The sequence below is a fragment of the Amblyomma maculatum genome, chromosome 6, assembly GCF_055883805.1.
Source record: "Amblyomma maculatum isolate TAMU_Amacu chromosome 6, ASM5588380v1, whole genome shotgun sequence".
Classification (NCBI taxonomy): Eukaryota; Metazoa; Arthropoda; class Arachnida; order Ixodida; family Ixodidae; genus Amblyomma; species Amblyomma maculatum.
Window position 1 is genome coordinate 56,568,567 of NC_139349.1, and position 12,022 is coordinate 56,580,588.

The window sequence follows — 12,022 nt, forward strand, 5'->3', positions numbered from 1 at the left end:
AAACGCTTTTTGTTCATGAAATATGCAGCACTTCTGCACGTCGACCAACAGCGGTGGATCACCACAATGAAAAGAACGCATTCGCACGGCTGTTCCCCAGCAGCAAGAGCACATTGGCATCCAGTCAGAAGCCAAACACATTCCGCGGCGTAAACAATACCTCGAAATCAGGTGTTAAGCTCTTTGCAGCAGTCTTTTATTGCATGTGACATTTCCTCAGGGGAATCTTCGTATACTAAATAACGTATAACAGCTATTACCTCAAGAATATTTCCTTAGGGGAATCTTCACATACTATAAACAATGCGTAAAAGGCATTGCCTCAACTTTATCACCCGATTTCCGCGCACTTCAGCTTTTTTCCGGCTGCTGGACAAATTCGCACACAAGTAGCCCCATTGCCATTTAACTGCAGTGAGTTAACCTAGTTTCGAGTCGCTCAGCAGCTGGTGGAATGTCGCCGAGTGCACCATTTCCATCTCCTCAGTTACTTATTTGAACTTTGCCAACGTTTCAACAAAGTCAAGAGTTCATTGGCGGCTGTATCAGTTGCTGGTGGTCTTAAGCTCTTTCATACATACAGCCTACTACAACTTCGTTCATCCATAGACTAGAAACGATAGCGACATATTTTTCTCTGTGCAGAGATTTTTCCTGCTATAATTACTCTTTCGGCGGGTAGCATCCATGATGGTAGTCTCTGTACGGTGCGGGCATCATCAGCGTCGTACGATGACGCAGTTTTCTACATGCAGCTTCCGTAAATTATTTCTGTTGAGAGGCACATGTACAGTACTCACGGATTGAAATAGGACACTCGGAGCGCGTGGCCGTCGCTGCATGCAGCGCCGCCCGGGGATGCTCATGGAACCAAGGTGCTGCATTGTGGTATTATAGCTCGAGGGGGAGAACATCTAAGAAGCAGAACTGCTCCTTCCGGTCGCCAATAAGCCGGCCTGTTTACCACACTGCCTTGCATTCAGCGACGGCCACGCGCTCCGAATGTCCTATTTCAATCCGTGAGTACTGTACCTATTTTTGTGTTGTGCTCTGAAGATATGGCTCCCTTTTCCTTTTCATGTGTTCTTCGACTATCACTTAAGTACATGCTCGTACTTATATGAGGCACATATCTTGAGGAGGCTGACCTATATCCCATCAGGTGCCATTGTATACAAAGCAACTCCTCATTAATATATATGTATATATATATATATAGGAAAACATTCAGCTTCCTATCATTTTAACGGCCATCTGCTAGTTTAATGCACTATTACATTTAGACAGCACTACCATTTCAAATTCAACAATTTTCACAAAAAAAAAAACACAATCTTTAAAGGCTATGACATTTCCGAAGTCAGCGGTCATTGTCTGCGCAAAAGGATAATGTTAACTGAACCTGCAGCCTTTTTTGAGGCACTTTGTTTTTGAAGCTGATTTCACTCGAAGGCACCCAAGCAAGAGCTGAACCTAGGTGGAGTAAGCATATATTTTAGAAAAATTTGTTTAAGCCCTGAAAACGAGGAACGCCATGATAATTCTTTCTAAAATGTCAATAAAATTACAATTATATTAACCATACTCAAGTCTGTCAGGTCTCCTGAGTGCTGCCATAGTTACCCATTTATCAGAGCGTAACACAACACTGAGCTTAGGGAAACAGAAACATCGAAATATATAGGCTCATGCAAACTAAGAATTACAGCAAATGGCGAGCGTCCAAATGTTCTTTAGGTTCTTCACTCATATTGCTGCTGAGGTGCACACACTTAAAAGCAGATTGTTGTTTGCTGTTTAATCTATGTGTACGTGTCACCAAAAAAAAAAAAATTCTTCAGAAAAGAATCTTGATGCACTATATCAGAGGGAGGCAACATTTTCTCTCCTTAGCATTTGAACTAAGTTGAAAAAAAATCTGCAAATAAAGCTTTAGCCAAGATCGCGCATGTTTTCATGGCATACGAACACATACATAAACATCAGATATCGAAATGCATACAAGCTGTTGTCATTGCGAAGATAACAAAAAACCATGCTAGGTGTTATGTACATTATTAATCATATATATAAAAGAACAAATTGTAGCACTCCCTTAAAAACAGCTTTTAACACTCATATTGCACTACAAATATTGCTGACTTCATGCATACAGCATAGATGCCTTTATAACGAAATATGCAGCTTAAGCAGTCCCCTTCAGTGACAGGCGTTATTACCCGACGAGATTTCTAACTTGGTGATGATAGCAAGAATGTCGAATGGGTGAAGGCTGCAGAAATGATGAATGGCTAGAAAATAGCAACGAAACTGGAAATCTATGCCAGATGTGCTATTATACAACTTTGTAGGTCAAGTTTCATTTGATAAAAACAACCAAAACCATCTACTTCAAGATGCTTTGGTACATGAATTTTGTTTCAGGTCTTCCACATCAATGAAAAGCAAGCTACTTCACATCACTGGTCATTGCTTGCACGTTCGTTCCCAGCACAATAGGTCAACATTTTCAGAAGATTTTCTTCACAACAGCCTTGGAACTGCTTCATATAACATCGAAGAGCACCTTTCATATGCTTCGCTAAGTTGAACACTCCTTCCCTACACGTGCCTACTGTCGTCATCTGTCTATAGGAAGCTCTTGCAGGTACTGCGACGACTAGAGAGGCACACTGCCCATTATCTGCTGAGACGATCAGAGGCTATTCTCGCGTCAGAGGTTCTAGGCTCAATGTCGGTTCGATTTGCCGTGGAACGAAATGTAATAGGCCATGAGCCTGATCATGGCAAAGGAAAATTCTTGTTCCCTTCCAATTCACATTAACTGCCCCTTTGTTCTGGCAACAAATATGACCCTGTGGTCCATTCCTCCCGAACTGCAGTTTCACCTTGCAGTATTTGGTACTGAGCATGGTTAGAGTCACGAATGTTGCCCAGTTACCAAAACCAGAAGTATTGCTCCACAGTGGGTTGTAGTTAGCATCTAGCTTCCATACAACGAACTGATTTACGATTGATTTAGGATTATTGTGAAGGGGTTGCAACATTCTGTCAAAACTTGTTTCCCTTAGTGCCTCAATATCATTGCATTTCCCTAACTGTGCTGAGGAAGCATCCAGATGCCCTGATTTTGTAGACATATTCTAAAATACAAACAGCATCACACTTATATTTCGAAAAAAAAAACTTTACATCGAATCAAGGCAGTTCATTGCAATCGAATAAAAAGTTATAAGCAAAATAAGAGGCAGTAATGCAAAGCAGTTTGTTTGAAGTCGACACAATGGCGAGCATAGTAAGTTTGTGCTCTGTACTCTACATCATTTTGCGCAGCGTCATGTTCCTACACAACAACTTCTGATTGTGCGCATCAACTTGTCTTCACGTGCGGTGGATGCGGGTCTTCGACCGGTTCCCTGAAAAGACAGTCCATACCATTCATCAGAACACAAACGATTAGCGCTACTACTTAGCGGTGCCAACATACATGAACAGTATTTAATCAATATAAAAGTGAGTAAACCAAATATATTAAAAAACTAATTAGCGGAAACTAAGAAACAAATAGTCTATCATATAAAGTAAACTGTTCGAATGGCTTGCGGAAACGGTGGTTGTAGTTCAAGGTACTGTAGGCAGAAAATGCTTTCAATCAATTTTTTTTTCTGATAAAAACACGCAGTCGCGATTTTTTAGATATACTTCCGTGCTCGAATTATTAAATATTAAAAAATAATTTGAAATACTTAGGTGATTGCAAGAATGAAATAATTTTGCTTTAAATCTTAAAACGTTCTGATAATAGCACTGTAGCTTTCAGCAATTTCCACAGAAATCCGTTAAGATGAGTGGGGTACAATCAATACTCTGCATGAAAGCATGCGACTGCATGGGTGAATTAAATCGATATACTCATTATCCATCATTTCTTTATTACTTCTCACTTTCTATGCTTAAAACTGCAGCACTATAATGAATTTCATCATTTTCGATTACTGTTACAAACAATCTTTCTTGCAGCTACTTTCATCGAAAGAAGCAGTTGCATTAATTATATATTTTTTCTACTTAAACTCAAGGCTACACCAAAGAGCATGATAATTTCAATTAAAAGTTTTCACGATAAAGCAGTTAATACATCCTTACAGAAAAATTGTTTATGTGTCAAGCGAAGAACGTCTTGCATATCAACTACAAGTGCAGAACAGGAGATGCTGGAGTAGGATAAGCGTGCAGAAACAATGGCCAAGAGTGCGGAAAACAAAGGGTAAGCCTGTCTCACATCGCAAATTGCTCATGTGCATTTTCCCAGCAGCCTCCAGGCTCCCGAAAGAAAAAGAAAACTCAAACCTGAAGCAATAAAGAAAAAAAAACGACGCATCATTACAACTCTCACCGCAAGGTACTGGCGTTCCCAGCCCCTTGTTTCTTTACACACGAACGTGTTTCTGCACTTTCAATAGTTTATTTAATATCCCTAAGAAGCAGGCTATCAGACAAACATGAATGTTACTATACAAAATGATAGGATTCTTAGACAAAGAAGCACCTTTCAGAATCTCAGGCATAGTGCAGGCATCAAAGACGAAACTCAGGCCATATATCAGCTCAATGAGAGTTTCTATTTCTATATGAATTTTTACGAGACAACATAAGGTTTCGCATGAAAACAGACCAAGCATTATTGGTTATTTGATATCAGTGAAAATTATTCAGTATATTTAAGGCAATTAAATATACCCCGTAATCATGTTAGATGTTGTGCAGACTGGCCCATGTACATGACGGCCCATAAAGCAAGAAAAAAATGTAACAAATATAAAATTCCTGAGGGTAATGTAGGCAAGGAAGGATAGCAAAATTATTCTTCACTTTCAAAGTTTGCCGAGTGATGATAGCTTTACACAAATAGCACATGACTGGTCAACATGTCACTGTAAATGTTAAGCTGCTTGATGCTAAGCTTAAATCGAACCATATTCAAGGGTAAGACTTCTCATCGAAAATATAATCCATGAACAAGAAAAAAATCCTACTATGCCTTCCTGTTGAATGCACAACTTGTTTGTATTTTAACTAAGAACAGTAACACATCATATAGTAGCGAATTTTCATGACTAGAAACACTTTATTTTGTTTATTTTTCTCATTCAATGGTACAGAAAGAAGCAGGAACAAATGTTGAAACTACAAGCGTGTACTAATTCAGTTGCAAGTATTACTGTCCTAAAAAAATTTGACAAGCCATATGGCTACTTTTGCAGAACACAGCTAAGAATTCAGCTTTATATTGGCCATCACTGTGCATACAGCATAGCATTCTAATCTCTCATTTATAAACTGCACTAACCAGTCCAAAGTTCAGATAATGGCCACAAAACACGTACAAAGTTTAAGCGGTAATGACAGTTTGCAGCATAGTGGACCAATTAAATGCCAAATAATAATATAAATGAAACGCTTTTTCAGAGCTGACAAGGAATATTTAATTTTACGAAAACTTCTTGTTTTCTGCGGCCATTTCCATTCCGAGTTCATGATTCATATGTGCATGATAGAGCTGATATTCCTACCATCAGCCAATGTTCCTATCAAATTGCTTCTGTAGCGTTAAAGAAGTGCGGCATCAAATTCTCTACAGCATTAAAAGCCAAAATAGTATAAATGCTGACTCACGTCCCTGTAAATAAAAGAAAAGACGAGAACCATGAAATAATTCTCAAGATCCATTGCATAATGCTGTTCAATAACAGATGTCAGACGTTACACTAAGGCATTTGTATGCATATCCAGTTGTAAAATACATTCTTACATAATCTTGTGTACATTAAGAAAAAGATCATCTTAGCCACAAAACGATATCGCTCCACGATCGGCTTATGTTGACTACAGCCAGTTTTCGCACTGCTACTTAGTTGCTTTTATAATTCAAACCGGTTGGTGCGTAAACATCGCAATATTCTGGAGGCCTTCAACACAAACAAGGCTGAGCCTGCTCAAGCAAATCCAGTCTCTGTTCAGTTGCGGATGTATCGTGGCGTTTACATTTGATTTGACAGCCCCATCAGCAGCGTTCTGCTTGTGGCTTCAGGCAACAAAGATAACGTGGTGATATGCTCTACTCAGCCACTCATTAGACAAAGTAGTATGAACGCCACCTATACATACATCTGCATGGTCGCCACGGAACTGTTGTTGCATATGCTCTCTGTTTTGACATGGCATGACTTGTGGCAAAGAAGGTTACAACCTGAAACGCATACAGAACATTCTCATGAGACACGTTCCAAACGCAACTGTGTTTGTACACTGAACATGTGCTACTTTACTTGTCTAAACGCATACAAATACAACACACATCTCTATCATACAGCGCTCATATTGGAGCAACATGTACTGGTGTTTCATTATAATCATGCCACTTACTGCAAATGCAAGAGATATACAGTGCACAATTCAGTACATGATGCTTTCTGTAGATGGCCAGCAAACTATGTTAGATCAGATGCCTTTTACATGAAAATTAATAAAATATATGCACTGATAAGTCCAGTAAGCACAAAAGTAACACTAATGCATTTAATACTTGTTGGGTGCATAAGCATACTTATATTGTTTATATTCAGTTCCTTTATTATTTACTAAGCCAAAAAACCTTAAGAATGCTGCCAATACTTTATAAATAGGTGTAAATTAGGTAAAATATTCAGGTACCATTATCTAACATGCACTGCCACTACAACAATATCACACCGCTCGCAAAAAGGGACATTATTCATGCTTATGCATATTTATAGCGTGACTATCACATATGTAAGGGCTTGAGGTTTAGGCACAAAATGACGTGAATGCTGGTCAGTATATTATGGTAACTCGGTTAGCCAGCCACATTTACTTACAGCACATGTTATTGACATCCCTGCTTTGCAGAATTTGGGTAGAGCGAAGGAATTGGGTACAATTACCAGGCGCCCTTAGGCAATCTACCGAAATACTCTTCACACTCAGTTAAGCCAAATGGAAATGTTTTGAAAACATTGGTTTAGCTAATTTCATTATTTTATTATTACGAATCTGGGCAAGCAAAATCTTCAAGCGTTACACCGTGGCATCCAAACTCAGTTCCTGGTTTATACGCCTGTAGAGAGCGATCCGAAGCTTCTGCGCATTTCAAAAAGATGTGGCCTGTTTACTATTTTTGTCATAAAAGAGACCTAAAGGCAATTAAAATTACTAAGCTTGAAATATCCAAGTATGTAAGATTTTTCAACAGTTTCAACAATTTAAGAGAAAAATGTACAGGTTTTAAGTTTTAAAGAGATTTTTTTACCTCTGCAGACGTAACCTTGTTTCCCTAGCCTTCTTGTCAGTAGCCTTGAACAAACGTGGCATTGAACTCCGCTGTAAAAGAAAAATGTGCAAGCCCGCTTACAGTGGTGAAGGAATATGTAGTTAAAGGCCCAAATTGAAGTGAGCTATTAGCCGTTACGCAACATGTTTTGGTCATTAGCTATGTTATGAGACATCACTTTATTTAATATGCAGTCACAAATATGGGAATCAGTTCCTTCAATACGTCCGCAAATTCCGCAACAGAAATCTTGTTTATCTAACCCCTCAAAATGCCGTCTCACCAAATACGTGAGCGGCAAATTAGACATAAATTAGCTCAAAATACCAAGTTAAACCCGCGATGTTGCCCTCTACGATAATTTGCACCGCAGAAGACGACATCGAGAATGGTTTCGAATTTTCGCTGTCATGAAGCATCCTTCCTGGAAATTTTTCTCCTCCACATCCCAACTGAGGATGGTGAAGAAAGCGCGAAGCCCAAATAAGATGGTTACAACAAAAAAAAAAAAAAAAACGGCATAACCTCGGGCTCTGCGACTCCGCCATCTCTGGGGTATCGAAGTTTCCAAGCCCCAAGGTGAGGGACCTTCTCTTCAACAGCTAGCATCGCAGTAGTGATGTAACAGGCAGGAAAAGACGAGATACCATTTCAGAGTACCCTAACTGTTAACTGCCAGATGTCGCGTCACCTTTTAAACTTTTCTAGATAATTTTTAGATACTTTTTTAGATAGATTTCGAGGTTCCAGTCATTTGCTGTTTGATTTTTCGCCGCAGCAAATGATGTCATAAAATCCACTAAACCATTCAGTTGTGGCTGAGAAGTTGACTTTTTTTAATATGGCTTGTCACTGCAAGCAATGTCAGTTTCGAAATACTAGGCTCAGATATAGACGTTTCGTAACAGCGACTCGCAGGTCACGCTTGCAGGTATGAACAATCCCACTGATGAATTTCTTTCTGGTCGCAAACCAAAGACTGTCGCACAATTTTCGCGACTTGTCTGTTCCTGTAGTAGTATCGCAGGGCTCCCACAAGGCACAGTTGAGCCAAATGAAGACTAGCCTACACGAGCTCGCGGGTGTACAATATATCGACACATTTTGCCGCAAATGCAGAGACCATTTCTGCAGGAGCGGCTTTCTGCGAAAGCATAATGCTGACATTATGGCCCAACCCACGGCCCTAAAAACGGAAATTTATGCATGATTGCTAAAACCAGTTGACTCAACAGCTGTTTACAATTAAAAAAAATAACGCCCTTATAAGAATAAACGTTTAAGTGCAAGACATTGAGTTTCGAAGACACAACGTAGATTTTCATCTACAGCATTGAGCATGTGCACCCACGTGACGTTTGCTGTAACTACAGTAAAACTTAACATATTTTCATCTAAGTGGTCTCCAAATAAGGTAATCATTGCTGTGTCATTTCTTACCCCGGGATATGCTTGGCCACAAATACGTGGTCATTGAAGATGTGCAGCTTTACGCCTTTCCTCCGCCACTTGCTGCGATGTGCCAGGTGTGGAGGGATCAGGTAATGCCTGGAAGCGGTAGTAACCTGTTACTGTACTTGCCACGGGAAGAACGCTTGATGTGCAGAACGTGTGAAAATAAATTAATTCCTTAAAATCTACAAGTAGTACATTTGCCGTATACACTACTGAGCGTGCTGGCGGTAAGCCAACAAATCTGGAGAATATGCACGCTACCGATCTCACTCGAGCGGTGACGTTCCAAGATAACAGCCTACATTGTCTCAGCCAATAAGATGGCTCTGTTCGTCTACCTTGACCTCAGCCGCAGAAAACAGCTGTTATTAGATTAATTTCAAAGTCCCATTCATTATGCCAACTTCTGGACCATGCATGTTTAGGCATGGTACTATGCAAATATTTCAGCAGAAACTGAAGGCATCCGTCAGCTGTTGCTAAATTCATTCGTCTTTTGTGTTTCTTGATCATGACATATCTCCCTTTTTTTCTTCGCACACAACATGCTCCTCGAGCACTTAATGTCATCTAATGTTCATTCACTGAACGATGCAATTTTTCAGGGCATATAGTTTACTATGAGGGGCATTTACCTCAGGACACCGTTCTCCTTAGCTTCGACGACGAGCAGCGACTTGTCGCTAACGTAGGTCCGGCTGGAGGCGGCACTGATGCCGGACCCTTCACTGAAACTGCTTCTCGTGCTACCATTGTTGCGGACGCCTGGACACAACAAAACACATTTGCTCAACTCCACGAATGATGGTGACATAGCAAGTGTCAAACAATAAGTATCTCTCCCCTTATGTAATGCTCAAAAGAGGCCTTTAAGAGCAAAAAAACAAAAGAATGGTGATAATAATGAGCTGCAAACATCACCAGCTCATTTCACTCTATAGTGCTCGTACCTTTCATACTGTGACATCAAATATATATATTTTAATGGTCTTATACAATGCACCGCCTCGAAACCTTTTTAGCAACAATACTTATGAACGCTTAGAAACTTACCTGAGTGATATGTACTAATATACGAGCTATTAGCTTTATAAAAAAAAAATGTGTATCTTGCATTTTTTTAAAACGCTTTCAAAATTGTTTGGCGCTTTTGCATCCTTGAAAGTGAAAAAATGAGGGAGGGCGAAGGGTGTTCATTTCCTGTCGTATTTCACGCATTACGAGTATTTGAGCAGGAATTGTATTCGAAATCAACTGCAACAATGGTGAGATGTAGATTATGAAGGAATTAAAGTGCTGTAACTCTACGTTTGGGTGGTAGCTGAATACAACCGGGTGGTCAGGGATTTAGGGAGGAGAGAAAACGCAGAAGAAAATTATATGAATGCTAGTTTAGGCCTACTGTAAGCAGAGAAACGACTGTGGGACCGAGTGCAGACTTGTGCATTTACTGTCCCTAAAATATTACGACTATGCTGCACCGATGCGGTAGTGTTGTTCTATCCACGTGAACTGAATAAACAGCTAGCATGCCTTAACACTTTCTACTTGATTACTAAGCCGTCAAGTTGCAGACGACATGTACGGTTGTGCTAAATTCGATATCACTTCAAAAACTGTTCAAGACAGCTTCTGCACACCGTCTGGCATATTCATACTAAATAAATACAAGCTGGCATACATGTTCGTGCAAGCACGCTTTATTGCGCACCTAATATTTATGAATTGATTTTGAATGCCTGATGTGCCTTGAAAAAAGCGAAGGCAGAAATCAAGTTCTATAAACGAGTGATTTTCAAAGCAAAGCTATCAACAGACTGGCACAGCTGCGTTTGCGATGGCGTCGAAGCGGTGCTGTAACCGGAGGATGGCGGCTTTTAAGCGTGACGCGAAGCAGCCGCCCAATACGTCCGGCCATTTTTTCTAACATTATTAGTGAGGCAGATACAGCTTCTAAACGCGATGCTTCCGCGAATTTTAGTGCGTTAGCATAAGTGCTCTCAGTCCGACGCTAAGCTTTATTTGTGCATTTATCTGAAACCAGCTTTACCCGCAGATAGAAATAAAAAAAAAAAACACGATTTTTTTCCCCACTAGGTTTGGCTTTTAAACTCACGGTGGCGCACGCAGATCATCTTCGCTGGTCAGTGCACTAGAGCATAGCTGAGTTTTTCTGTTTTTCAGTGAATTAAAAAAAAAACTAAGCTTTCACCGCAACCGATCAACCCTAAGGGTTAACTAACACTATATAGCGCTGGCGTTGCATGCCGTCGTATTCATCATCCGTGGACAACGGACTCAGAGCACACCGCATTGCATTCTTCTCCTAAGGAGCATCAAGCAGTTCAGTATATAAAGTGCGCTAGAAACAAGGCCCTTGCCACAATCTTTTCCGCTTCTTTCCTGAAGCCTACCAATTAAATTAACTAATACGTGGCTGATATTAGGCTTGTTTCAACACGATTACGTGCATGACATACGCGCTGCTTACTTTGATGAAGATGGGGTTAAAAACGAGGACACGAACGGTTACGCGCTTAGCTGCTCGTGTTGTCGTCTTAACTTTGTCAATCTAAGAGCGCACGTCTTGCATGTAACCTTGAAGCACTGTCCTCGAACCGAAAGTGAAATGAAATGGGAAATCTCACGTACTAGTGCACTGCTTTGCATTTAGCCAATCCAACTAAATCGGCTGCAAGTTTCTTGTATGCGCCCTCCGACCACTGAACTTTCCGAATTCATTTCAATTCGTACTTAAGATGAGCCATGAGGACGTCTTCCCACACACAAAACAAATTAATAAAGAACACCAGACTGCAGCTGGTGAAGCTCCTTGGAGCCCGTGCAAAAATAAATATGAATTGATATGAATTCGTTGTCAAGTTTCCACTAGAAGCCTGAATGGTTGCAGACAATATTGATCGATGTGTAATACTAGTTCCTTCGTTTTACTCTCCATGTTCATCAAAGGCCAGTGCACACTCGTTATCAGAGGTCCCCTAAACATTTATATCAGAGCCCTCTACAGAGCTAGAGGCACCAGCAAGAACATAATTTCTTCTTGGTAAATACTGCCTGCTTATTTCCCAAATTACGCGACATAAACCAGTGAAATTTGTGTGGAAGTTTCATTCTACTGTACTGGTGTAATAACAGAACTTTCTGCATTCCTTGATATGTCAATGCGATTTAAAACCAGACCACAGCTGTTTCATC

The 12,022-nt window shown here is 40.2% G+C and overlaps 1 protein-coding gene across 4 annotated transcripts in view; it reads right to left on the reverse strand.

Annotated features, from left to right (window-relative positions):
- Positions 1-1,820: 1,820 nt before the first annotated feature.
- Positions 1,821-12,022, reverse strand: part of LOC146185807 (uncharacterized) — a 178,566-nt gene continuing 168,364 nt past the window's right edge. For 3 of the 4 annotated variants that reach the window (XM_084606743.1, XM_084606742.1, XM_084606741.1), the window contains 5 exons: positions 9,442-9,571; positions 8,792-8,899; positions 7,331-7,401; positions 6,169-6,250; positions 1,821-3,416 (listed from right to left, as the gene is read on the reverse strand). In XM_084606743.1, the coding sequence (XP_084462869.1) occupies positions 3,371-3,416; positions 6,169-6,250; positions 7,331-7,401; positions 8,792-8,899; positions 9,442-9,571 (437 nt within the window). In that variant the 3' untranslated portion in view covers positions 1,821-3,370. Of the gene's footprint in view, positions 3,417-6,164; positions 6,251-7,330; positions 7,402-8,791; positions 8,900-9,441; positions 9,572-12,022 lie in introns of all 4 variants that reach the window. The other variant, XM_084606745.1, reaches the window with a different exon arrangement.